The sequence below is a fragment of the Manduca sexta genome, chromosome 17 (genome assembly GCF_014839805.1).
Source record: "Manduca sexta isolate Smith_Timp_Sample1 chromosome 17, JHU_Msex_v1.0, whole genome shotgun sequence".
NCBI lineage: Eukaryota > Metazoa > Arthropoda > Insecta > Lepidoptera > Sphingidae > Manduca > Manduca sexta.
Window position 1 is genome coordinate 3935480 of NC_051131.1, and position 25283 is coordinate 3960762.

The 25283-nt window shown below is 35.5% G+C and overlaps 1 protein-coding gene across 4 annotated transcripts in view; it reads left to right on the forward strand.

The window, feature by feature from the left end:
- Positions 1-25000, forward strand: part of LOC115442358 (leucine-rich repeat-containing protein 70) — a 144145-nt gene extending 119145 nt beyond the window's left edge. For all 4 annotated transcript variants that reach the window (XM_030167371.2, XM_030167370.2, XM_037439706.1 and 1 more), the window contains 10 exons: positions 8988-9100; positions 14975-15158; positions 16013-16181; positions 17614-17723; positions 18806-18918; positions 19716-19852; positions 19921-20073; positions 20203-20383; positions 21318-21457; positions 21692-25000. In XM_030167371.2, coding sequence (XP_030023231.1) covers positions 14985-15158; positions 16013-16181; positions 17614-17723; positions 18806-18918; positions 19716-19852; positions 19921-20073; positions 20203-20383; positions 21318-21457; positions 21692-21963 — 1449 coding nt within the window. In that variant the 5' untranslated portion in view covers positions 8988-9100; positions 14975-14984 and the 3' untranslated portion in view covers positions 21964-25000. The remainder of the gene's footprint in view (positions 1-8987; positions 9101-14974; positions 15159-16012; positions 16182-17613; positions 17724-18805; positions 18919-19715; positions 19853-19920; positions 20074-20202; positions 20384-21317; positions 21458-21691) is intronic.
- The last annotated feature ends 283 nt before the right edge of the window (positions 25001-25283 follow it).

Below are 25283 nucleotides of genomic sequence, written 5' to 3' on the forward strand. Positions count from 1 at the left end.
TTTCCGTTCTTTCGCATTTTTCCAAGTATATTTTCTTAAAAACATAAAATGGTTCTGGCGATTGAATAATTCGTTACTAGATTGTAATTAAGACTACCTTTGAAGGTATTGCTGATTTGTTATTTTTACACATAGTTAACAATCTAGAAAAGGTGCGTATGTTTAGGCCAGCGTGGTGGACTAAGGTCTAATCGTTCTCAGCAGCACGAGACACCCGTGTCCAGCAGTAGGACAGTGTAAAACATAGGGCTAATAGTATATTATTTATTATATATCGACGGGTGCAAAGTAAGAGTTATATACAAAACAGCTAGTTTTCAGGAGAGCGTATAATAAGAAAAAATGCTCCCATTTTGTTTATTTTAAACTAAACTTGTTTAAAAATTTCATTACCGCTTCATTATTTCATATGGCATTTACATGTATATTTATTTTTTAGTTAGTTACTGCAATAATAAAAAAATCTCAAAATTGTACTTTACTTTTTTCACTTTGCACCCGTCGATGTGTATGTTTAGTGTGCTAAAGCAGAACACTATAAATGAACTACATTTATGGTATTAATGAATTGTATGTGACTGTCGGTGGTGTAGTTGTAGTGCGTAGGTGGCACGACATCGCTCTGCGATGCCGGGTTTAAATCCCGGGTTGGGCAAAGTGTTATTAGGTTTTTCTGCTCTATCAACTTGGAGTTTGGAATTTATGCTTAATATGACGATCGGCTCGCCCCTTGTCATATCATGGGAAGGAACATAGGTGAAAAATGGAGGCTTTGACCTCTGCCTACCCCTTCGAGAATGAAGACGTACCGTGTGTTAAATAAATTAACACGCATCTCCTTTAAATACGTTTTTTTCACTCAGTTTTATAAACCCGTAACTACGTCCATTATTTGACCACGCCTTAGCGGGTATCACGATATTAACAAAAATACAACTAGCAATTGCTATGTGACGTCACAGTATGCCATAAAACATTTTGTTGTGTCAGGATGTCGGTCCAATTGATGGACTGTATTACAGTGAGATATATACTTTGAATTTAAACCATCTACATATTTTGTAACAAAATGTTGTTTCTTATTTAACATTTAATAAAGTTTATTCAAAATTTGGAGGGAATGTCGTGAATTGAAAGTGTGAAATAAAAAAAAACCTTTGGAAACATTGCTTAATATAAGTAGAATCATGTTTAGTATGTTCAAGACGCTGCATTGATAAGAAAATAGTAATCGATGTCAATCATGTTGTATTATGATTATTAGGAGTAAAGAAATAGATGCCTGATTTGCTTGTAATAATATTCTTTATTGTGTAACTCTTGGGCAGTTATGGTGTAAAAACTACAGGGCTGAACTCTGAAATTTAGGGCAATACTGGAAGGTCTCTCTTGCAACTAGCAATTCGTCGCTGATAGATTTATGTCTAGATTTATAACATTACCCCAAGCATAACATGAACTAGAGGATACCACCGCCTAATCGTTACGCTAAATGCACACGGAGGCCTTGACAGAAGTCGAAATAGAACAATTTAAAACAAACAAACAAATAACTTGGTATCGCATGTTGTACATTCTAATCAACAGTTCGTGTATTTTTCGTTATTTTCTCATAGTTTACTGAAAATATGAGCGGTAGAAACATTCGCACCGTTTAATTTAAAGTTTCGGGTTTTGGTATTACTCAATAGGCAACCTATTGTATTGTTTAATATTAGGCGGTATTAAGCAACAACTGTATGTAGTCCAACTACAACATGACGTGGTTCACGTTCGGCATCGGCGACATACGTTACAGATCAGTAGAGGTTCCATAAAACCCGATTCCTATCGGCTTCCCTTTCGTAATTTCATTAAAATCTAATTATAAATAATATATAAACGTTGAACTTAAACTAATTTTTCGGATTCTATCGCGGTTTTTTGTTTTTTATTTTTCTCCCGACGTTTCGAAGACTTTGCAGCCTTCATGGTCACGGGGGGGACTGAGGTGTTGTTCATCCGCAAAGTCAAAGTTACAATATCTACCTACATTTTACAATTATACAACTTTTTAAATTTTTAGCTGTTGGTGGTCCGATCTACGCAGAATGAGCTCACAGTGTCTTGAAGTCTGGCAGCCGGTCTTTTGGGTTCCGATTTAATTAAATGTAGAACTGGATCCCAGGCTTGTGCAAGCTTCCAACCATCTTCCCTATTGAAATTAGGATGTTTTTAATTTCAATAACCTCGCGAATCATCCTGGGCAGGAATCGGTGTTCTTTGGCGAGGATTTGTGGCTTGTCTAGTCGCAGATAATGATTGGCGCCTCCTTCAGAGTGTTCAGCGACTGCAGACTTCGTCGAGCGTCGGTGTTTCACGTCAGCTATATGTTCTTTTACGCGGGTCCCTATATTTCTTTTTGTTTGCCCGATATAAGAGGCCACAGTTGCAATCTATTTTGTATACTCCCGGTTCTTGTAGAGGTATATGACACTTGACAGGTGGTAAAATTGACTAATCTTCTTAGGCGGCTTAAAATAAGTTTTTATGGAAGCACGCTTCAGGATGTAGCCAATCTTGTCGGTGACTCCTCTTACATATGGTAATACAACCGGAACACGTTCAACTGTGGCTGGTTTCACTCGGTTTCTGTGACGGCGGCGTGGAATTTGGAGCTTGTTGTCTCGCAGTACTTGCTTGACATGTTGCAGCTCAGCGGCCAGGTGTTTCTCGTCACAGATTCCTTGTGCTCTCTGAAACAAAGATTTGCCCACGGTAGCTAACTGGTTTGGATGGTGATGAGATTCACCGTTCAGATATTTATCAGTATGGGTCTGTTTCCGATGCACAGTATGACTTAAGGTCTGATTAGGATTACGGATGATTAAAACATCTAAGAAAGCAAGAGATTTATTCTGTTCTAACTCCATAGTAAATTGGATTTTATTGTTGATGGAGTTGAGGTGATTTAAAAATGCAGTTACTTTATCAGATGGTAAAATTGTGAAAGTATCGTCTACGTACCGTTTATAAAACCTTGGAGTGACCGGGGCTGTACTCAGGGCTGTCTCCTCGAAGTCTTCCATAAATATATCGGCGACTACCGGAGATACAGGGGAGCCCATCGCTACCCCCTCAACTTGTACATAGAACTGATTATTCCACAACATATAGCCAGATGTAAGGCAATGTTGGAGTAGTTCTGCATATTCTACAGGAATGTTATTCTCTGCCAACTTCTTAGATACAATTCTGATGCAATCTTGTACTGGTAAGCTCGTAAAGAGAGACTGGACATCAAAACTGACCATAGTTTCATTGTCAGCTAATTTTAGGTCTTTAATATCGCTGACAAATTGGTATGAATCCTTCACAGACGCTCTAGTGTTTCCTCTAAGTGGTGAAAGCACTTTTGCTACGTGCTGAGCCAATCTGTAGGTTGGTGTGTCGATCTGACTCACAATGGGAATTTTAAATCACCTCAACTCCATCAACAATAAAATCCAATTTACTATGGAGTTAGAACAGAATAAATCTCTTGCTTTCTTAGATGTTTTAATCATCCGTAATCCTAATCAGACCTTAAGTCATACTGTGCATCGGAAACAGACCCATACTGATAAATATCTGAACGGTGAATCTCATCACCATCCAAAACAGTTAGCTACCGTGGGCAAATCTTTGTTTCAGAGAGCACAAGGAATCTGTGACGAGAAACACCTGGCCGCTGAGCTGCAACATGTCAAGCAAGTACTGCGAGACAACAAGCTCCAAATTCCACGCCGCCGTCACAGAAACCGAGTGAAACCAGCCACAGTTGAACGTGTTCCGGTTGTATTACCATATGTAAGAGGAGTCACCGACAAGATTGGCTACATCCTGAAGCGTGCTTCCATAAAACTTATTTTAAGCCGCCTAAGAAGATTAGTCAATTTTTACCACCTGTCAAGTGTCATATACCTCTACAAGAACCGGGAGTATACAAAATAGATTGCAACTGTGGCCTCTCTTATATCGGGCAAACAAAAAGAAATATAGGGACCCGCGTAAAAGAACATATAGCTGACGTGAAACACCGACGCTCGACGAAGTCTGCAGTCGCTGAACACTCTGAAGGAGGCGCCAATCATTATCTGCGACTAGACAAGCCACAAATCCTCGCCAAAGAACACCGATTCCTGCCCAGGATGATTCGCGAGGCTATTGAAATTAAAAAACATTCTAATTTCAATAGGGAAGATGGTTGGAAGCTTGCACAAGCCTGGGATCCAGTTCTACATTTAATTAAATCGGAACCCAAAAGACCGGCTGCCAGACTTCAAGACACTGTGAGCTCATTCTGCGTAGATCGGACCACCAACAGCTAAAAATTTAAAAAAGTTGGATAAATGTAAAATGTCGGTAGATATTGTAACTTTGACTTGGCGGAGGAACCACACCTCAGTCCCCCGTGACCATGAAGGCTGCAAAGTCTTCGAAACGTCGGGAGAAAAATAAAAAACAAAAAACCGCGATAGAATCCGAAAAATTAGTTTAATTTCAATGTCTAACATTCGCGTAAATATAAGAAATCATTAATATATAAACGTTTACTGTAAGCTTTTGGATTAAATGTTCGAAAAAGGTAACATCAAATTCAACGAACATTTGATACATGGTTTGATACTTGTAATACCCGAGGCATAAACAAAACACGAATAACATGATTAGCAATTTTGTTGTCGATATTGTGTGTAACAGTGGCGAAGGCTAAAATTTTCCGGAACCCGACCCAGCTTATAGGTAATAATATTAATCATTAATGCGGTCTGCAAATCGTTCCAATGATAGTTAGGTTTTACATACGTTACAAAGAGAAGCCGGCAGGAATTGGGTTTTATGGATCCTTCGCAACTGATGTGGACTGTAGAGTAAGTAGTGGTATAATCTAAATTAAAAAATAAAGCGAAACCGGGACTCTCTGGAATCTTAATTGAAGTGATTTATTTATTAACTGATGTGTGCTATTAATATCTATTTCTTAATGATTTCTAATGTTTACGCGAATGTTAGACATTTAAATTAAACTATTTTACGGATTTTATCGCGGTTTTAATATTTTACTTTTCTCCACACATTTCGAAGACTTTGCAGCCTTCATGATATTAGGTACATACATACATACATAACATCACGCATTTATCCCCGAAGGGGTATGCAGAGGCGCAACTAGGGCACCCACTTTTCGCCAAGTATGTTCCGTCCCATGATGTGATAGGGGGCGAGCCTATCGCCATATCGGGCACAAATTCCAGACTCCGGGCTGATACTGAGCAGAAAAACCCAAATATCACTTTACCCGACCCGGGATTCGAACCCAGGACCTCAGAGCGCTATTGTACCGGGCATGCAATACAACTATGCCACCGAGGCAGTCAGTCAGTCAGGCATGATATTAGGTATTTCTTCTTATTACTTTATACTTGATATTTGATGTTAATTTGAGCTGGATATTTCAAGCAGTTACATAAAAAATTCCCTTGACACGATTCAAAGACAAAGAAAGGACGTATATAACTGTTTTTATGAGCTACGCGAAACCCTTAAAATCCTCGGCATTTACAAATTTTATGATATAAAAGCAATAAAACAGTTAATAAAATTCACGTAAATAAATCTGTAGTCCATTTGCTGTCCCAATTTAATAACAACGTCCAATTTATCAACTTAATTAATAATTTGTCCATTTATGATCATCGCTTTTAATTACTGAGGAATAAAAATATAAATGCCTTTATTATAAAATATTTTATAGCAAGGTAAAATATATATTGAAGTACCTAAAAATGTCCGCAAATTTTGGTAATAAGGGCAAATTAAGTCACAGTCTTACTGGCCAGTGTAAGTAAATTATTTTGTAGGAAACATTTATCTTTGACCTCTTAACGGCGATTAGTAACTAATTAACTATACGTAATTAATATCTAAAAATTAGGAAATAGATTGTATCGGCGTCGTAGTTGTATTGCGTGCGCGGTACGATACGCCTCTGGGTTCGAATCCCAGGTCGGGCAAAGTGATATAGGGTTTTCTATTTAGTATCAGGTAAGGAGTCAGGAAATTGTGCCGTATTAGGGACAGGCTTGCCACCTATTACATCGTCGTATAACAATTCAATTTGGGGTAACCACAAACCACGTTCCTTTAAGAATGTCACATAAAGAATTTACTCGATCAATTGGTTTGTAGGATGGAGTCGTAGGCAAATCTTGTTAGAAAAACATAGACTGTCTGATCTGAATACAGGCCCAAGACTTTCTGGCACAGTTTCACGCTAGTATTAATTCTAGGAGTAAACAGATTCAATTATTCATCGAGTTTGTCTATCCATGATATAAAACACGTTATTGTTGTAACTAGACATATTTTTAGATAAGAATAAGAGATGAAAGTAGCAATTATACCGACAATCCTAGAATCGAGTGGCCTATTTGCAAATCGTAGAATAAAGCAAGTGACGTCAAAGAAATCAACGCTGCATTGCGCTTGCGCATTCCCGTTGTTTGCAGATACAGTTTCTTATTCATAAAATAGCATTCATAAAATGGTTTACTTTTAGCGGTATAGAGATGTAAAGTACCTATAAACCCTTAAGTATTTTGGCAATGTATTAGTATGAAATTAATAAAAAAGAAATCTCGTATGAGGACGAGGTAAGACAACATAAATTTGTATCCATATTTTTGTTACTGTGTATATGACTAAGATATGTCGAGTTAATTTTCATAAATCTTGCGTAAATTTATGGACACCATATGTAATAAAACAAATTTTATGTAGACAAGACGTCAGACTGATGTTTATCAATGCATACTAAAAGTGCGTAAGAACGATTATTTTATAAAAGATTTCAAGTTATATGAATTGACTAATGGACGTTAGAAAACCGGAACTATGAAAAATATAATATTGGCCAAAAAATATTTATTTTTGTTGATTAAAACTTAGGAATATATAAATCCCAAAAATACTGGATCTCACACACTTATACATATAATCTACTTATCTCTGAGGAAATATAAAATTAAAACCTCAAAACCTACATAGATAATCTACTTATCTCTAAGGAAATATAAAATTGAAACTCATCCGAAAAGTAAGCCGCGAAGTTCTAATAAACGCTGAACTTGCGAATTAAATTTATCTCGTTGAAAATCGCTAAGAACCCTTACCTATCACTTGGCTACGTAGATTTGCAGCCGATGACCTCGGCTCCTTTGTTCGGTAATCTTTTCGACCGCTATAAATTTGCTTAAGAAATAGAGCCCACTTTATTAGCTTCCACCTTGACTAAAAACGAGTTTTTTTAAATTAAATTTCTCTTTAAATATTGGATTTGGGAACAATTATTCAGAAGGTTTTTGTGGCGTAAAAGCTTCTGCATACATTTTTAAATATATTAAGAACTACTGAACATATTTTTTATAGATGTATATCAGCTCCTTATTAAACAAATTGTGATCGATCAATGGGGTCGAAACTTGATGACAGAAGCAAATCGCTCGTAATTTTATTTAAGCACCCAGACTGTCCAGTAAATAAATCAATGGATACCTAAAACTAGTCATTTTTGTTATTGCACGATAGTCGACCCTAGTACATGGATATTAAGTGTCATCATGCCAAATAGTTACTCTAAAAACGTCTTTCAAATCAGGACACAACATTACACACAAAATAATTCCATCATATCAGACCAAGAAGTTTGGATGTATGAAAAAAAAACAAAATTTAATAAAAACATAATAATACCAGCTCCATAGTAAAATGTGCATTGAGCACAGGCCTCCTGTACTATTGAGCGAGTTTAGGCATTAGTCCGCCATGCTAGGTTAGTGTGGTTCAGGACACTTCAGATACCTTGAAATTCTTATGAACAATTACTAGGTACATAGGTTCCTTAACAATGTTTTCCTACAATGTTAACACAATCGACTAGTGATACACACGTAACTTCGAAAAGGCAGAGGTTTGTGCCTTGAGTTTTGAACATGTAGAACTAGGCTACCGCAAACTTTAAGGCAATTTTGCTGAATGTTATATACTTAAAGTTTTAAACGTAAATTATAATGGAAAGTAAAAACAGTAATTGTACACACTAACACAATCTAAAATATAATTTATAGTTCAAAAATACGTGGAATTATAAATTCCTATCATAAATAAATCCCGAACATTGTACAACTGTTCTTACTTTTGCATGAGCAAGACCGCCACGCTACGGAAGTTATCAATCTATTTCAAGTTTTAGCCTAAAACCACTGGACGTTGAATAAATTATGAACTCTTCGTTTCGGACAGAACAATTTTGTAGACACTGAACTATTCGATTCATTAGATATGATAAATCAACAATTTGTGGGATAGCTTTAATTAAATAAGGAATAATTGTTCGAAGAGGTTTAGAGGAGGAGGGTGTACCGAATGTTAGATAGCTTGTATCTACTTTTTTTTGCTAGGCGTTATTCTGGCCAAGATGCCAGGGTCCGCTTTCCTTCAGCGATCCTTCCATTTCGCCCGGTCTTTTGCAAGACAGTTTGTATATTAGAAAATAATTTGTATTTCATTGTATAATTACGCAACAAACATAATCTTTGAAACAACTTTTCTATCTGAGATAATTTGCGTTGAGCCACTAGAACCAATTGAAAATGAATATACTACGAATAGATAATTTGAGGTGCAATAAATTGAGGGCACACAACAATATAAATGATTGACATTTTAAACAACTTAACAGTCTGGAATAATCTAGATTTCAGCTGTGGAAAGTATCCTCAACCGTAAACCCAGCACAAGTCACAAAGTCAACTCAAATGTTACTCTCGACCGGCCATTCAGCCGTGTTCGGAAGTAGGGCCACTGAACTAGGATCATTGAATTGACCTGTCACTCCCCGACCTGTAATAAAAATCTAAGTGCCGTTGTCGTGTAAACGTGTCATTAATATAATATAATCCCAACAGGGCGGCACTCGGAGGATCCCCGCCACCATGACCTAGTGCCACATGACATCGGCGCACCCTTTGTCTCCACACCGTAAACGCTCGCCAACCTGACACGAACACGAACTTATTAAGTGAGTATGTCATGCTACGTTTTATCAAAACCAACAATAGTATAACAGACGGCAACTTCAAGTAACTTGAACAAACTAGCATGTTGAGGATTTTTTTTGTAATTGTAGCTCTACTAACCTATGCAAAAACAAATCTCAGGCGGTATTGTGCTCAAGTTGTTTGCCGGCTTTTAGCAGGCGGTCGATGGTAGTTTTTACATAGGACGTAATTTAGTCAGTCACAGAGCTGTAAAAAAATATCAGTATATCTGCTAATAATTTGTGCTTTATAGTATAGTTATCGTGACTAAAGTTAAAAAAGGAAACACGTTCCGCCCTTTTCTATACATTCTGACACTATGCATATGTTTACACGATTTACTATGCAAAATTTACACGCGCGCAATGTTCACGCTGTCGTATTTTAGTTCCGAATATGCTCACTGGGCGCTATTAAAATTTGTTTATAAAAATTTCATGAAATAACTCGAATGGCAGTTGAAACCAATACGTTATTGATACTATAACACGTAAAGTCGTATTTGGGCTACACTATAAGATATTAGATTTTTCTGTCAACATTCTAAAGTATGAAATCAATAACCCGGGACCGGCGTATAAAATTTTCATCGTTCTGGAATATTCTAGTATCTAATCCAAAAACTGTATAATAAATCTTAACCTTTGACATGCAGTAGGTAATGACCGGTCCGCCCTGTCGATTGGGGGCGTTTGGAGAATTCCGCCACGGTATCCCTTGCCTGTCGTAAGAGGCGAATAATAGGGGTCATCGAGGGGTCGTGGGTGGGTGGCAGGGGCTGTCTCCCATTAGATTACATTAATGTGACCCCTGGGATGGACGGCAGCGCTGAAGGTAGGCCTTACGCTGCCGTTGACGCTGAAGGCATTCTTCGGTATGCGGGCTTTTGAAGCCCCCCACAGCAAAAGATAGGCTACTCTAGGCGGCATTGCGCATGGGTGGTTATGGAAGACAATCTAGACGCTTTCGTCGGAGGTAGCCCGCAGCTGTCCCTAATGGGTCGAAGATGGCCACCACGGAGTTTTAGACAATGACCTGTAGGACCTACTAACTAGCTGAGTATTTATGAATATAATTTGCAATCTATAAAAAGGTTTAAACATTTTTATTATAGGTATTTGGAGAATAGTTACTAAACTAAAAATCTTAATTTGATAATAGCGGTTAGAGCACGCAAGTTACTCAATTATTAAAATACGTATACACTTTTATAGATGTTATTTTAATAATCATAACTGTAACAAACTGAAATAACAATGTTCTTTCTTGTTGAAGAATTTCTTGAACCACTTTTAGTGGAGCGCCTGGAGGTTTTCACCTCGGATTAGAGTTATAGTGAATGAATTAATACGATCGATGTGGGATATTGTTTTTTAAACTATAAATTGCAATGTTTACCCAAAATTTTTATGTGCACTCCATTTTTTCATTGTTAAAAAAAAATACATAACATCACGCATTTATCCCCGAAGGGGTATGCAGAGGCGCAACTAGGGCACCCACTTTTCGCCAAGTATGTTCCGTCCCATGATGTGATAGGGGCGAGCCTATCGCCACATCGGGCACAAATTCCAGACTCCGGGCTGATACTGAGTAGAAAAACCCAAATATCACTTTGCCCGACCCGGGATTCGAACCCAGGACTTCAGAGCGCTATTGTACCGGACATGCAATACAACTACGCCACCGAGGCAGTCAGTAAAAAAAAATATTATAAAAAATTAATGTTTGACCAAATATTTTCACTTTAAACAGTATTTTTTTTAATTATATGTTAAATCTTACCTGAGTAGACATATAGGAACATTTTTCAAAGATACCTGTGTATAAAAATAGCAGTAGGGTCTCGAACAGTAGAAAAACGTAGAAGGGAGAGCGGAGCGAAAGCTGCTATGTACAATGGAATTTCTCGGCCAGTTTAATTATAAATGAAACGTACTCTGTTGTGTACATTTTAAAAAATAAGGTAATTAATTACGACTAATGAAAAGAAAAAAAAATATTAGTATAAAATCTGTTTATTTAAATATATTACACTGTTGTCTACATCAAATATTTTCTTCTACTTCATCTATCTGTATAATAGGTGAAGTATTGCACAACATGCTGCACTATAAACACCACTGCATATATCCTTTTTGCAATTCCAAAACATAATAAATTATAAATTATGATTCATTGTTATTGGGATGTACATGTTATTGGAATACTTCCATCCCAATTTTCAATAACTACGTCATTTCCTAGCCATGTCTGAATTTGTAGGTACACTCTTTTAAGGTGCTCAAACGCTGCATCAGTTGTTGTGATGACAAAAGAACACTCATATTTTTGGATGTTGCTTTTATGAAAGAATTAAACCTTAATGTATTTAAATCATGAGTTTTAGACGTAGTATTTAGTAGTGTAAAGTCAGAAGATATCGATGTCTCAGTGATATTAACGGCATTGGTAGATAAAGATCGTGAAATATATTTTCTAAAACCATCCCGAGGCAAAGTTCAACAGAAGATATTTTCATCAAAATGTTTAGAAAAATAATTACCAAATTGTAAAGAATATATTCTTTTTTTACATGCCTTTACGGGTTGTGATACTACTTCTGCGTTTTTCAATAAAGGAAAAATCAAGTTTGCCAAAAAATTTGAGAAACGGATTGATTTACACGACTCAGAAAATATTTAAAAATATCAATGAAGACCCCAATAATATATTGCAAGCAGGTGTAGCATGTGTTTTGAGTTTATATGGCGCTCCGTCTAAAACTCATGATTTAAATACATTAAGGTTTAATTCTTTCATAAAAGCAACATCCAAAAATATGAGTGTTCTTTGTCATCACAACAACTGATGCAGCGTTTGAGCACCTTAAAAGAGTGTACCTACAAATTCAGACATGGCTAGGAAATGACGTAGTTATTGAAAATTGGGGATGGAAGTATTCCAATAACATGTACATCCCAATAACAATGAATCAATTACCTGCTCCGGATAATTTATTGCAAATGTTATTTTGTAATTGCAAAAAGGGATGTGGAGCTGCGTGTGGATGCAGAAAAGTGGTTTATACTGCAGTGTAGCATGTTAACAGTGCAGCGGAAATAGTTGTTCCAATACTTCACCTATTATACAGATAGATGAAGTAGAAGAAAATATTTGATGTAGACAACAGTGTAATATATTTAAATAAACAGATTTTGTACTAATTTTTTTTTCTTTTCATTAGTCGTAATTAATTACCTTATTTTTTTAAATGTACACAACAGAGTACGTTTCGTTTATAATTAAACTGGCCGAGAAATTCCATTGTACATAGCAGCTTTCGTTCCGCTCTCCCTTCCACGTTTTTCTACTGTTCGAGACCCTACTGCTATTTTTATACACAGGTATCTTTGAAAAATGTTCCTATATGTCTACTCAGGTAAGATTTAACATATAATTTAAAAAAAATACTGTTTAAAGTGAAAATATTTGGTCAAACATTAATTTTTTATAATATATTTTTTAACAATGAAAAATGGAGTGCACAAAAAATTTTGGGTAAACATTGCAATTTATAGTTTAAAAAACAATATCCCACATCGATCGTATTAATTCATTCACTATAACTCTAATCCGAGGTTTTACGATTTTGAATGCTCCAGACACTCCACTATTTAGCCACCAGTCACTACTCAATTCGGGGCGGTGCCGTTATATTTTGGTTGTCAATTAGCTGTCAACCCACTCATTATTGGAAGTTAATTTGGATATGCCATAAAGCTCAGATTTTACATACGCTAACATAGAGTAAGTAATATACTACATAAGAATATCATGACGGCCAACACACTTTCTCGATTTTTAGGTCTATTACTAGATTTAGCTTAGTCTTGTTAACCAAAACTAAACACTATCTAATAGTATTAAGATATAAAATCTTTCTTAGAAAACTCTAATCCAAACATCATTACACAAGATTTTCCAAGTGTGTGCCCTGTACACTAACGGCAAAACCACTGACCCTGGGAACCACAAATTCCTTTGTAGATAAGATTTTGAGATTCGTAACCAAACTATCAAATACATTCAACGCTGAATGACATTGTCGTACCAGAGAGCATGTGAGGGTTTACTTCGAAAAACAAACGTCGAAACGTCGGTATGAAACGAAAAGACGACGAACTTCGAATTTAAGTTTACTACCAAATGACTTCGGGTCCGTCATCGTTCTGTAGCTTACTTTAGTGGTAGGATCAATTTCCTGTATATTTATTTGGAGAAAGTACTGGAATTTTATCCTCGCAGATGGTTTTAAAAAGGAATGGTATAACTTCTTACAAATTACACGTCTGAAATATTACGATGAACGGATCGGATCCGTCGTCGAATACGTCATCGGATCCGTAACAGTTCGTAGTAACAAATTGTGCGATCTGTCATCCGAAACTACGGATTTCGTTTTTCGAAGTAAATAAACCCTCTGGTCCGCATTTGTGGCTTATACTAAGCCTACCTTAATTACACATATTGACATACCATGTCCCAGGACGGTAAACACCGTGCGGTCTACACGTCAGATTACAAATGGGTGCGTGTAATTTATGCAGGACCTCATGACGTCACGCGAACGGGAACTATTTTATAAGGTCGCATTGAGTTTCCGGGTATTACGGCACGTTATAGGAAAGGACTCCTGAATGTGCTATAAAGGAAATATTTCCGGTGCCGCGGTTGATGAATTATCGTTGTTCAACTGAGCGTGTGGGAAGGTAGGTTATTTGTGACCGGATTGTGGGTGAAATATCTCTTTATTGGGTGTTAAATTCATGATGATGGATTGATAGCGATGCAATCGAAATTATGCGTATAATTTAATATTGATTCAACGTGATCATGCAATAATAAAAGTATCTTGGAAACTGTCAAACAGTAGACCATATCATACTATTATGATTAATATTAATTAATAAGCATAATATTATCGTTATGTATAATTGAAGATTGCTCCGGTGGCGTAGTTGTATTACGGTACGACAGTAATGCTGAGGTCTCTTCTTCGATTCCCGGGTTGGGAAAAGTGATATTCCGTTTTCTACTCAGTATCAGTCCGGAGTCTAGAATTTGTGCCCGTTATGCCGATAGGCTTACTTACCTCCTATAAAATCATGGGACGGAATACACACGGCGAAAATGTGAGCGCACCAGTTAGTTGCATCTCTGTCAACCCCTTCGAAGATAAATGTCGTGAGGTAGTTCAACTTTCACTATTCTGTTACAATACCGTATCAGTCATCATACACCTTTTGATGTCAAGTCGCGCGACCGCAAGACAATTTTACGAAGCAGAACTGCGAACTAGTTCAAAAGTAGCAGAACAGAAATATTAGTATTCGTGTCCCGTATCTTCCCCGATAGAATATTCAGTTCGCATCTATGTCCATACCTTTGTATTCTTCATCCTAAATGTATAGAAACATTATTTTAGTGGCACGTGCTTTACGACCTGCTGCCAATATCGGATGAAAGATTTAAGTGAGCTGCCACAAAAATATTTTATGAGCGGATTCTTTACGAATAGCATTTAGGGTCCCGTGGACGAAAAATATAGGGTATTTATTACTTTGCTCTAGTTACTAGTTTTACGAATAAGTATACTTATATATTTAGTGACAGAAAACGAATTGTAACTTTAAATGTAACTATACCTACTAGATGTTTTATTTACTGAATTGCACTGAGAGGTATGAAAAGCACACTAATTGTAAGGAAATGTCAAGATTTATTAAAAAGAGATACTACTGGGGCCTTCGCGTAGTTTTCAAGATACTGCGAAATTCACCACAAAAATAACTGATATTACTATTTTGTTGTAGATTATCAAGGATGGTGGCCCGGTGGCTGGTGGTGTGCTGCGTGGTGCTGTGCGCGCGGCCCGCGCATCCGCAGGGAGCCCAGCAGTGCCCCGCGCCCAACACCATCACGCCTTGCAGCTGCACCGTCAAGAAGAACGGCCTCGACATTCTCTGCGAGTTCACGGAACAGCAGCATATTCAGAAGGTATTAAAAACCCCCCTTGATCCTTTTGCATCACTTCACTTAACATTAGACGGTATAGTCACTTTGCCGTGCGAGATATGAAAAAGAACTTACGACATAGCATCACTTCTTTCTCTTTTTTAGGGGTAAGCAGCGGCGAAACCCACCCAAATTTTGTCAGATATATTAGGTCACATAAGACGAAGTGAAATTTACCATGCTACATTCCAGATTTATGCTGATATTGACCGGAAAAATCCGACAACAGGCCGTTAAAGAATAATACACATGCACAGATTTATCATCTAAAATATAGGCCGAGATGGAACTAGTGCACCCACGGGTCGCAGAGCTTAGTTCCGTTATCATAATGTCACAGCTGGCGAGTCTATAGTCATCTTGGGTACAAGTGAAAATCTCGATTTTCACTTTAGATTTTCGCATCGAAAAAGATACATTTTAATGGCCATCTTAAAAGACGACTCCTGAACTTGATGCTAATAAATTTATTGCCATAATTGCTTTATAAGAAAGCATTAAAATAATAATTTGGATTGGCTTTCTGCGATTGGACCTAACATGTGGGACCTAACATCCTTTGAGGGATCCAAACGTAGACAAAGCCAATTCCTGTCAGGAAAACCATATAATTTGCCGTGTTTGTCGCAGAAGCGACACCCTAGAAGAAATATGTTGCGCTAATGTTACGGTGGATTCAGATGAGGGTAGATGTAATGTTACATACATTAAATATTCGCACCTACATTCTTGTATCTTCGTCTTATCTAAGAGTGTCTGTAGAGAATTGGTAAGACTGCCTTTCCACTAAAATTGTATAACACGTGTAAATACACTAATAACAAATTTTGTTGCAGGCCATGAACACGCTCCGTTCGAAGCCGATGATCATATTCTATTTGAAATTGCGCCACAACAATTTGGCTAAATTGCCCTCGTATATATTCCTCGGCCTTGACATTCGTCACCTGACCGTTCATAACAGTAGTCTGGCTGTCATTGAAGACTCCTCGCTCAGTTCCATTGGTGAGTTGAAATATCATTTATACGGTTACTTACAATTGGTATCGTTGATCGGCCATGAAAACTTCGTGTTTTAGTCAAAATTTTTAAATGATAAAAATTTATGTGTCTCAGTAATTAAGGACACGATCAGTTGCTTTGGATATTTAGATGGCAATTTGGAAGTATTAATGCATGTTAATTTAAACGTTTTAAACCGAATTAAGCGGCGATAGCCTAGTTGGAAGCGGCGATAGCCTAGTTGGGTGTGGAACGGACTGCCGAGACGAATGTCCGCAGGTTCAAATCCCAAGGGCACACACCTCTGACTTTTCTACAAAATCATGTGTGTATTCTTTGTGAATTTATCGTTCGCTTTAACGGTGAAGGATAACATCGTGAGGAAACCTGCACATCTGAGAAGTTCTCTATAGGAATTTCGAACGTGTGTGAAGTCTACCAATCCGCACTAGGCCAGCGTGGTGGACTAAGGCCTAATCCCTCTCAGTAGTACAGGAGGCCCGTGCTCAGCAGTGGGCAAGTATATAATACAGGGCTGATATTATAAACCGAATTAAGAATTTTTTTGGCCAAAAATAACTTAATGATGATGGTGATAAAAAAAACTAAAAGACCAACGTGGTTTGCACTATCGTTTTATTTCCCGCATCATTTGAGTGAGCAAGTAAACACAGATAATCTGAAAGTGCATCAACCGATGCTTAGAGTTAAGACCTATGACAACCAATGAAGATGGGATCTTAAAACAACTTTATTTACGAAACATGTTGCTTTTAACTTAATAGGATGAAAAGCATACCTTGCTTCTAAAAATCTTTGAAATGAAAGAAAATGTAGGCATTAATATTATGCGAGACAGGTTTTATCAAGCTTTTGATCCAAAGGAAGCTCCGACGGCTGTAATTAACTATTTATTCCGTAAATATACAAATTCGTAGCAACATGTTCGTGTTTAGAGTACGCTCACCAGGACACGAATGTAATATTTTTTTTCCAATTTCTTTTCGGAGAATTTATTTCTACAAGTTAAAGTAATGTGGTTTCTTTTATTTTGCCCATATTAATGTATCCGTATTTATTAGTGGCCGTAAACTAACAACAGCAGACTATATTTTCTACATGTAATCTGAAGACTCACCAAAATTTCAACTTCGGTGGAAATTGTCTACATTAATAACGTCTCATGGTATCTGAACTATGAAACCGTTTTCAAAAATAGTGCCGATTACAGAATGCTTCATAATGTTTCAGTAACATAGGTTACGATGTGATGCCATTCTTACTTGAACCAAAAACGCGAGCTAAACCACTCGAACATGAAAATATTTGGTTACTCCAATAATCATGTAACCGTTTCTAACCATAGGATACGAATATCGAGGGTCAGTAAATTTTGTCTTACAATTCATCATCTAACCATTCCTCATTCTTGCAGGCAACAAGTTGACGCAACTCGACGTATCGCAGAACAGTCTGGCAACGATTCCCACATCGTCGTTTACGCATCTTAATCACCTGCTCATACTCAACATGAACCATAACAAGGTAAATGTGATAATATAATGGTTTTGTTTATGTGCGCCTTGTTTTACTGTAAATATCACACTGTTTGTTATGTCTGTCAATAAAAATAAAAAAGGTTGGTGCTCTTATTGCAAATGATATGGCATTTTTTGGTTAAAATTTCTATAATTATTAATGAATTTTCTTTTTATTAACACTTTTTGTTAATTGTATCGATAATACCTGAAAAGATTGGCAGGGCTGCAGCGTTGCAGTCGCCCGGCAAGGTAGATTTATAAAAATTGCCACAACACGAACGACGCCAAAGTAAAGGCTTACGAGTGCCTTCATTTTGCCGCTAAGTCTTGCGCGGCTGTAGCTCGACGGCAGCGCGGCATTCGCGCGTCTTTTTTATATAGATTTATCTTGTCGTGTGACCGCCGGGTTGCAGTCATACGGCTAATTTGAAGGAATCTGTAATCAGGCTCGTTTTGACATTGCGTAACTAAACTTAACCACATACTTATTTCCTTCAAAATAATATGAAAATTTTACTTGAACCGTAAATGTAAAATAAAATATTGTAAATTTCGAACAAAGTGTATATCAGTAAAAATTAATTGAAATGTTACACGTTATGCTACTGACAACAAAAAATCAGAAAGGTAAAACCGGAATTTTGTTTATTTATACAATATGCGTTATAGATGGATGAGTGATGATTTTTGTCACAATTTTAGCAGAAGCGGAAACAAATTTGTGGTTTCATTTATTAATGCCACGTCAAAAATTCTGTATAATATTAAAGGGAAAATATTTTGCATTGTATAATAAAATTATGACTAACCCGAAAATTTTATGCGTATTATTCAATTATTGTGTTAATTGTCAATACATCACAATCATTACAAATAAAATCATTAATAAAATATATTATTTTACTAATTATCATAACATTACTTATTATCCTTCCTGTCTACACGATTATTAAAAGCACAAACCTCTTAAATATCCAGTTAATAAAAAAAATAATTATTTTATACCTACAGCAATAAAAATAAAGTATTCATTTGTAGTGCAAACTGAAGTACGATATAACTAAAAGAAACAACGATTTGTTAAAGGTAACTGCGGTGCACAACCGCGCTTTCATGGGGCTAGACACATTGGAGATTTTAACTCTATACGAGAACAGAATATCTGTCGTCGACGGCGAGGCTTTCAAAGGACTCGAGAAGTAAGAAATATTTTATTCTCATAATTTTATTTTTCTTCATTCATTTCCTTATATCTACAAATGATTTCTAAAACATCTTTTGTTCATTGACTTCTTGTTTATTTTTTATTTTTCTCGACTGTAGTAAGTTGAAAGCCAATTCTTATAATGAGAGTTCTTGATGTAGTTTACGTATAATATTTTTCATAGTTACAATATTTTTGTTATCACTATGAAATGTCTGGCAAAATCTATTGCATTATCATGCATTATTGTGGCTTTTACAGACTATGATTTTAATCGTACTTTGATCTGACCGAGTTAGATTTTCTTCATTTAGGTTTTACTAGCGCGCGTGAAATCCCATTACTGATAATACTAATAACATTCTAATTTCGTTGAAATTCATAGAGTAACGAAGCTTTTAAATTATGTAAATTTGATTGACAAATCTAATATCTCGTTTGTGTGCAACTCGCAAACGCAAACAGTGATCATACATGGAGCCGAAGCGAATCTAAATTGAAGTAGAACCAAATTCTATTATTAATACAGCTCGACACTTTACTAAATGAGCCAATATTGAACGCGCTTAAGAGCAATTCATTCAGTAGCAATAAAATTAATGACTCAAGTATTGTACCTAATGGTTTCGACTTTGTTCAAACTGTTTGGAAGCTATTGTTGTTTGCGTACGGGGAAGTTCGTTGACTAATTACACACGTTATTCAAATAAATTACTGTTGCGTTACAAAGTCTTTCCGTTGTGCCCAATATTTTTCCGGAATTATATTTTGATAAATCATGTTTTATTTCAGAAAACTAAAACGCTTGAATCTTGGCGGAAACGAATTGACGGCGGTGCCGCAGAAAGCTCTCGCATTGCTCGAAAATTTGAAAAAGCTTGAGATGCAGGAAAATCGGATAACTTCGATTTCGGAAGGAGATTTTGCGGGTAACTTATTTATTTAACTTACGAAGAAGTTTCTTTGTGTTGGAACCCTAATCAAATGTATTTTGCAGGGCTACGCAATCTTGATTCTTTGGGATTGGCTCATAATCAGCTTCGTGAAGTACCGTCTCAGGTATTTTCACATCTGACGTTTCTGAACTCATTGGAACTGGAAGGCAACTTAATTCAACGGATTGATGAAAAGGCTTTTGCTGGACTTGAAGGTAAAAATATTATGTTTATTATATTAATATTTTTAATGAAGATCACTATACTGTTATGTTTTAATTATTACTTAGTGTCGTTATTGTTACTTTATAATATTTCTTTAAACATTGTGCATTTTTTTTTAGAAAATCTTCAGTACCTGCGTCTTGGCGATAATCGTCTCCACGAGATACCCTCAGAGGCTCTTCGACCTTTGCATCGTTTACGCCATTTGGACTTACGTTCCAACAACATAACATACATCAGCGAGGATGCATTCACTGGCTATGGAGACTCTATTACTTTCCTCAATTTGCAGAAGAATATGTAAGTAAACGTGAAAAACATTCTTCTTCATATTTTCAGTTCAGTATAGCAATAATATGGCAGTGTTTATTTTTGGTCAAATTTGACTCGGAGAATGTTATAGAAAAATAATATCCGGTAAAATTATCTTTAAAGAAAAAATATTAAAGTTATCGTTTTAATATCCTTCGTCTCTTGCCTCCAGGGCGTAAAGGGAATCATGGAACCCGCAGTTGAAATAAATAATAAATTCCGTTTTATTTTATTTTTACACTGTTAACTGTTCCCGGCGTGCAAGGATTTAATATTCACAATTCCTATATTCAAGTCGTAAATTTGGTTAGCTTATTTCAGTTTTAGGATTCATAAATATTTCCCTCTGTTTCTCGGGATACAAAAGTAGGGTCTTTTAATTAACTTTCGGGGCATACGATGTTCAAGTCTCTCGGGACTACAAATCACGCCTAATTCTCTAAAGACGAATTATTTCCGTAATATCTCCCTATTTTACGAAGTGGAAACGTGAGAAGCATGCTCTAAAATTTATATTTCCTTAACTACTCCTTTGATACTCTTTGTCTGTTTAAATAATATCTCTGACTGTAAAGTAGTTCAATCATGTTTAACATCTATTACTTGTGAAAAGCTTGTAGCTTTTTACATCTGTTTTTGCATTTACGTCACAAATGATTTTTTTTTATTCTTTAATCAAACTGGTAGAAGTAGTATAATATGAATTTTAAATATTATACTCACTTTTCTTCGAATAGCAAACTTTTAAATGAATTTTACCCTAGTTATATAGACTTTATGTTCATTCCTTTTCCAACTTGGAAATGGGAGGTTTTATCATAGAAACTTTTGCATAGAATACCAAATTTTTCGCTATATATATTTTTTTTGTATTTGAATATTTAAAACTAGTTTGGGATACTAAATTGAGATTAAATAACAGGATTCACCAGCTGCCTACGATGGGCTTCGATAATCTCAATTCACTGGAGACGTTGAATCTGCAGAACAATAAGTTACAGCATATACCCGAGGAGATAATGGAACCAATTTTGGACACGCTTCGGGTGGTTGATATTATGGGTGAGTATTTCGACCTAATGTTGTTTTATAGTTTTATTTTTGTTAATTATTATGTGGGCAGCTAAATTACAAACGAGTTTGTGGTATCAAATTTTTTGAAAAACTATGACTTATTAAAAATATTACGAAATTAATTTTCAACATACTACGTCGTTTTGTTGGGTTAAATTTAGTTGAGGTGTGAAGACCTAGTTATTTTAAGTAGACCGAGACTGAAACTTATTTTGTTTTCAGATAATCCCCTTATATGCGATTGTGAGCTGGCGTGGTACGAGGCATGGCTGGCAGGGTTGCGCGACCGTGATGACGAGATGATGCAAAAGAAGCGCACCGTGTGTACCATGGTAAACGAGCACAGGGAATACAGCGTCGCCAAGATGCCTCTTGAAAAAATGAATTGCAAGAGGAAACCCGCGTACGGACGCACTTCCAGCGCTCCCACCGCTCGCCCCGCCATTAGCTTCGCGACCAACGCTCTCCTCGTTGCTGCTGCCAGGTGGCTCTAGATTAATCACCTAATTAATTTATATTTTAATTTAATCCTTATTAATTTCTAGTGAAGGATCAAATCGGGCCAGCTGTGGCCGGATGGCCCGATGCGCGTCCCTTCGCTGCGTTCGTAAGTTCCGTTCAAATCTTGATAACGTGATGAATTTGTGCAATAAACTACGATACATATCAATTTTGGGCTGACTAAAACAAAATTAGTAATATATAATATGGAGCGGTAGCTTGATAAGTGATGAAGATGGTTTTAACGTGAATGGTGTAAGTTAGTGTGATACAGTATTTTTAAAGTTAAATAACCTCTTACGGTATGCCTTACTAATAGTAATGTACCATGAAGTAGGTGACATGCTCCGACACCAGTACGGCATTTTAGTAATAGCGAGTATCACTGAAGATGTGTTTATTATCGTAGCGCGAGCTCCATTTGCTTGGAGATCTACCAAAGATAAATCTTTTGAAATTGTGACTTTTCACAGAACACTAGGCGTTTTACGCAATCTCTTAGCAAATACGTTTGGTTTTTAAATTTATATGACCCTTGTAATTTTGAGGAGAACTCTAATATTTTTTATCGTTTACCCCTGCCTTACAGTGTAAATGTACACGTATTAGTGAGCTTTTATGTATTTACGATGTTGACTATTGCAATATTATTCTATATTCTATACATTATTAGAAGGCGGTTCGAAGTTATATAACCCAACGTATTTATTGTAAATTTGTATATCATTGATATCCACGTTTAAAGTTATTCCAAGTTCAAATGTTCATTCCAGTTGTAATAATGCTAACGTGTAATATGTTTTGATTAGATGAAATGCGGTTACCTTTATCTTTTTATCCGAGGACATGTCTCGAATAATCAATATTATATAGCCCATTAATGTTCGATTTGATGTAGCCTAGATAAGGTTAGATAAGTGTTAGGTTTATTCTTTTTGAATTGTTTGACTCTATTTATAAATTTATATTTAATTTAAAATTGCTTTTTAATTATTCCGTTGAATAACTTCTATGACTACTTTTAATTTCCTACATTTTGCATGAAAGCGTTATAGATTTTAATCCTATGTAAAAATTCATTTAAGTTATTTAACATTGAAGTTGACATACATTTTATCGTTATTACGTAGTGGAGTAATAAATGTGACTTTAAACTGTTGCTTATTCATTTTATTTGCAATGCGTCAATCGCTGTTGCTTTCGTTGCGTCAATTGCAAATTAAAATTTATTGATTTCGCATAATTGGATTGCTTTAAATATTCTAAAGCCTGAAGTTTATCGCGAGCAATATAATATAACGTTAAGTGATAAAATTGTAACCAAAAACATATCCTTTAGTCTGAATTATGTAATTATAAGAATGTTTAATATACGAATATATGGAATGAGAAATGTGATATGATATTTGGGGGAGTGCAATTGAAATTAACGGATGACCAAGTTCATGCCTTTTCTTTTATCCCATTTATAAACGAAATTAAATATAAATGTGTGATTTATGTAAGACGCGAGTTGAACGCATTCGTTCAATTTACATACATTTACACATTTACGAGAAACAATTAGAATTAGGATAATTAGAGGCTTCGAAATTGTATAAACATGAATGTTGTTAACCTTTTACTAAACTTTTGTGGATTATGCACCATTAGCGTATTCCTTTTTATGCACTATGTATTTATAATTAGAATGAAAATGTTCAGAGTCGAAATAACCTGATAAATTAAGTGTTTCTTGATATTAAGCTTCTATCAATGTAATTTTTCTTCATTGTCGTGTTACAGAATATTGGTGTTATATATTCGTATTGTACCTATCGCTTAATTATGTAAATCTGACGCAAGTTAAAATTATAAAAAATATGTTAAAGAAGCTACTTCCAGACTATAAAGATTAATGTTATTCTTTTAGAAATCAATATAATATTAATAGTCAAACTCAATTTTCCTATTATATTTCAAAAATATTTTTGCTATCACCAAAATCAAAACAAATTATAATCTATATTTTTTAAAATAAATTGCTTCAAATGTCTACTAACATAAACGGATGGTTAATATAAACTTTCAAAAGTAACCAAGCTAGTTCTCGGAGTTTACAATTTAAATGCAGATGTAAAAATAGCGACCTCCTTTATTTACAGTTGGAAATTTTAAAAGTGTTTTGCTGCAATGCTGTCATTGTGTCGATAAAGATAAACCGGATTTGTGGTCGAACATGGATTGTTTCTAAAATATTTAAAGAAACGCCTAAAAACTGATATATCTTTGTTGATGGTATTTCCAAATGTTTGTAGTCTGGATATGTCTTCGAAATATTTTAACTTATATAACGACATTCATTCCTTATATAAAGACAAACGACTTTTTAATCAATATAAACTGGCATGAAATGTATTGCGTATTAAAATTAAAAGTAGTGATTATTTTGTGTATTAATGTATAACAGTAGTGTATTCATATATCAAACATCATACGATGTATCAATGGGAACCAGCATAAACATATCGGGGAGGCAGAGCGAAATCGATTTATAACAAGTGTTGTTCTGCCGACCTTACATATCAATTTAATATAAGTCACTTTAATGTAATTATATGTATTCATTGTTGTGTGTTGTTTATACATAAACTATATTCATTGTTAAACGTTTATCCGTTGTTGTATGGTTGTCGCTTGTATATTCCTCTGTAATTCTTAATATAAGTGTAATTCGAATATAATCCATTATCGAATACTGGCATAATATATAAATGTATCTCATATTAACGTATAGACAATTTAAAAGCTGTTTATTGATATTGCAATATGTTTACTACTTACATATATTGTCCAACTCATTTCCTATTTATTGAACTCATAACTGTATCGGTTTCTGAGCTTCAATCTTGTTTAAAAGTGTTCTTGATAAGTTTATAGTCACATTTATTATTTAAATTATATCTAATACTAGGTAGTTTTAATCTAATAATGAAATTTCGCTGTAAAGGTGTATTTATTTAATTTCGGTTTAAATAAAAAAAATATGATATATTGATGTTTTATTATAAACACCACCAACGCTTTAATAACCGAATCTTCAAAATTGAATTTAAAATTTTACCCAGACAGTAACACTCAACCAAAAAGCAATTAAAGAGGTTCTTTTATCTTTTATCAGCCAAATCTGAGTAAGCTGAAAATACCGTTTGTGACAGTCTCCGTGGAACGCGCTGCGACATAATGGCGGCCACTCTAGAAAAAAAGCTACCTAAAGTGGCTCTTTTAAACACAGTATTATTCACGGCAGGTATTTAAAGGCTGGCACGTAAAT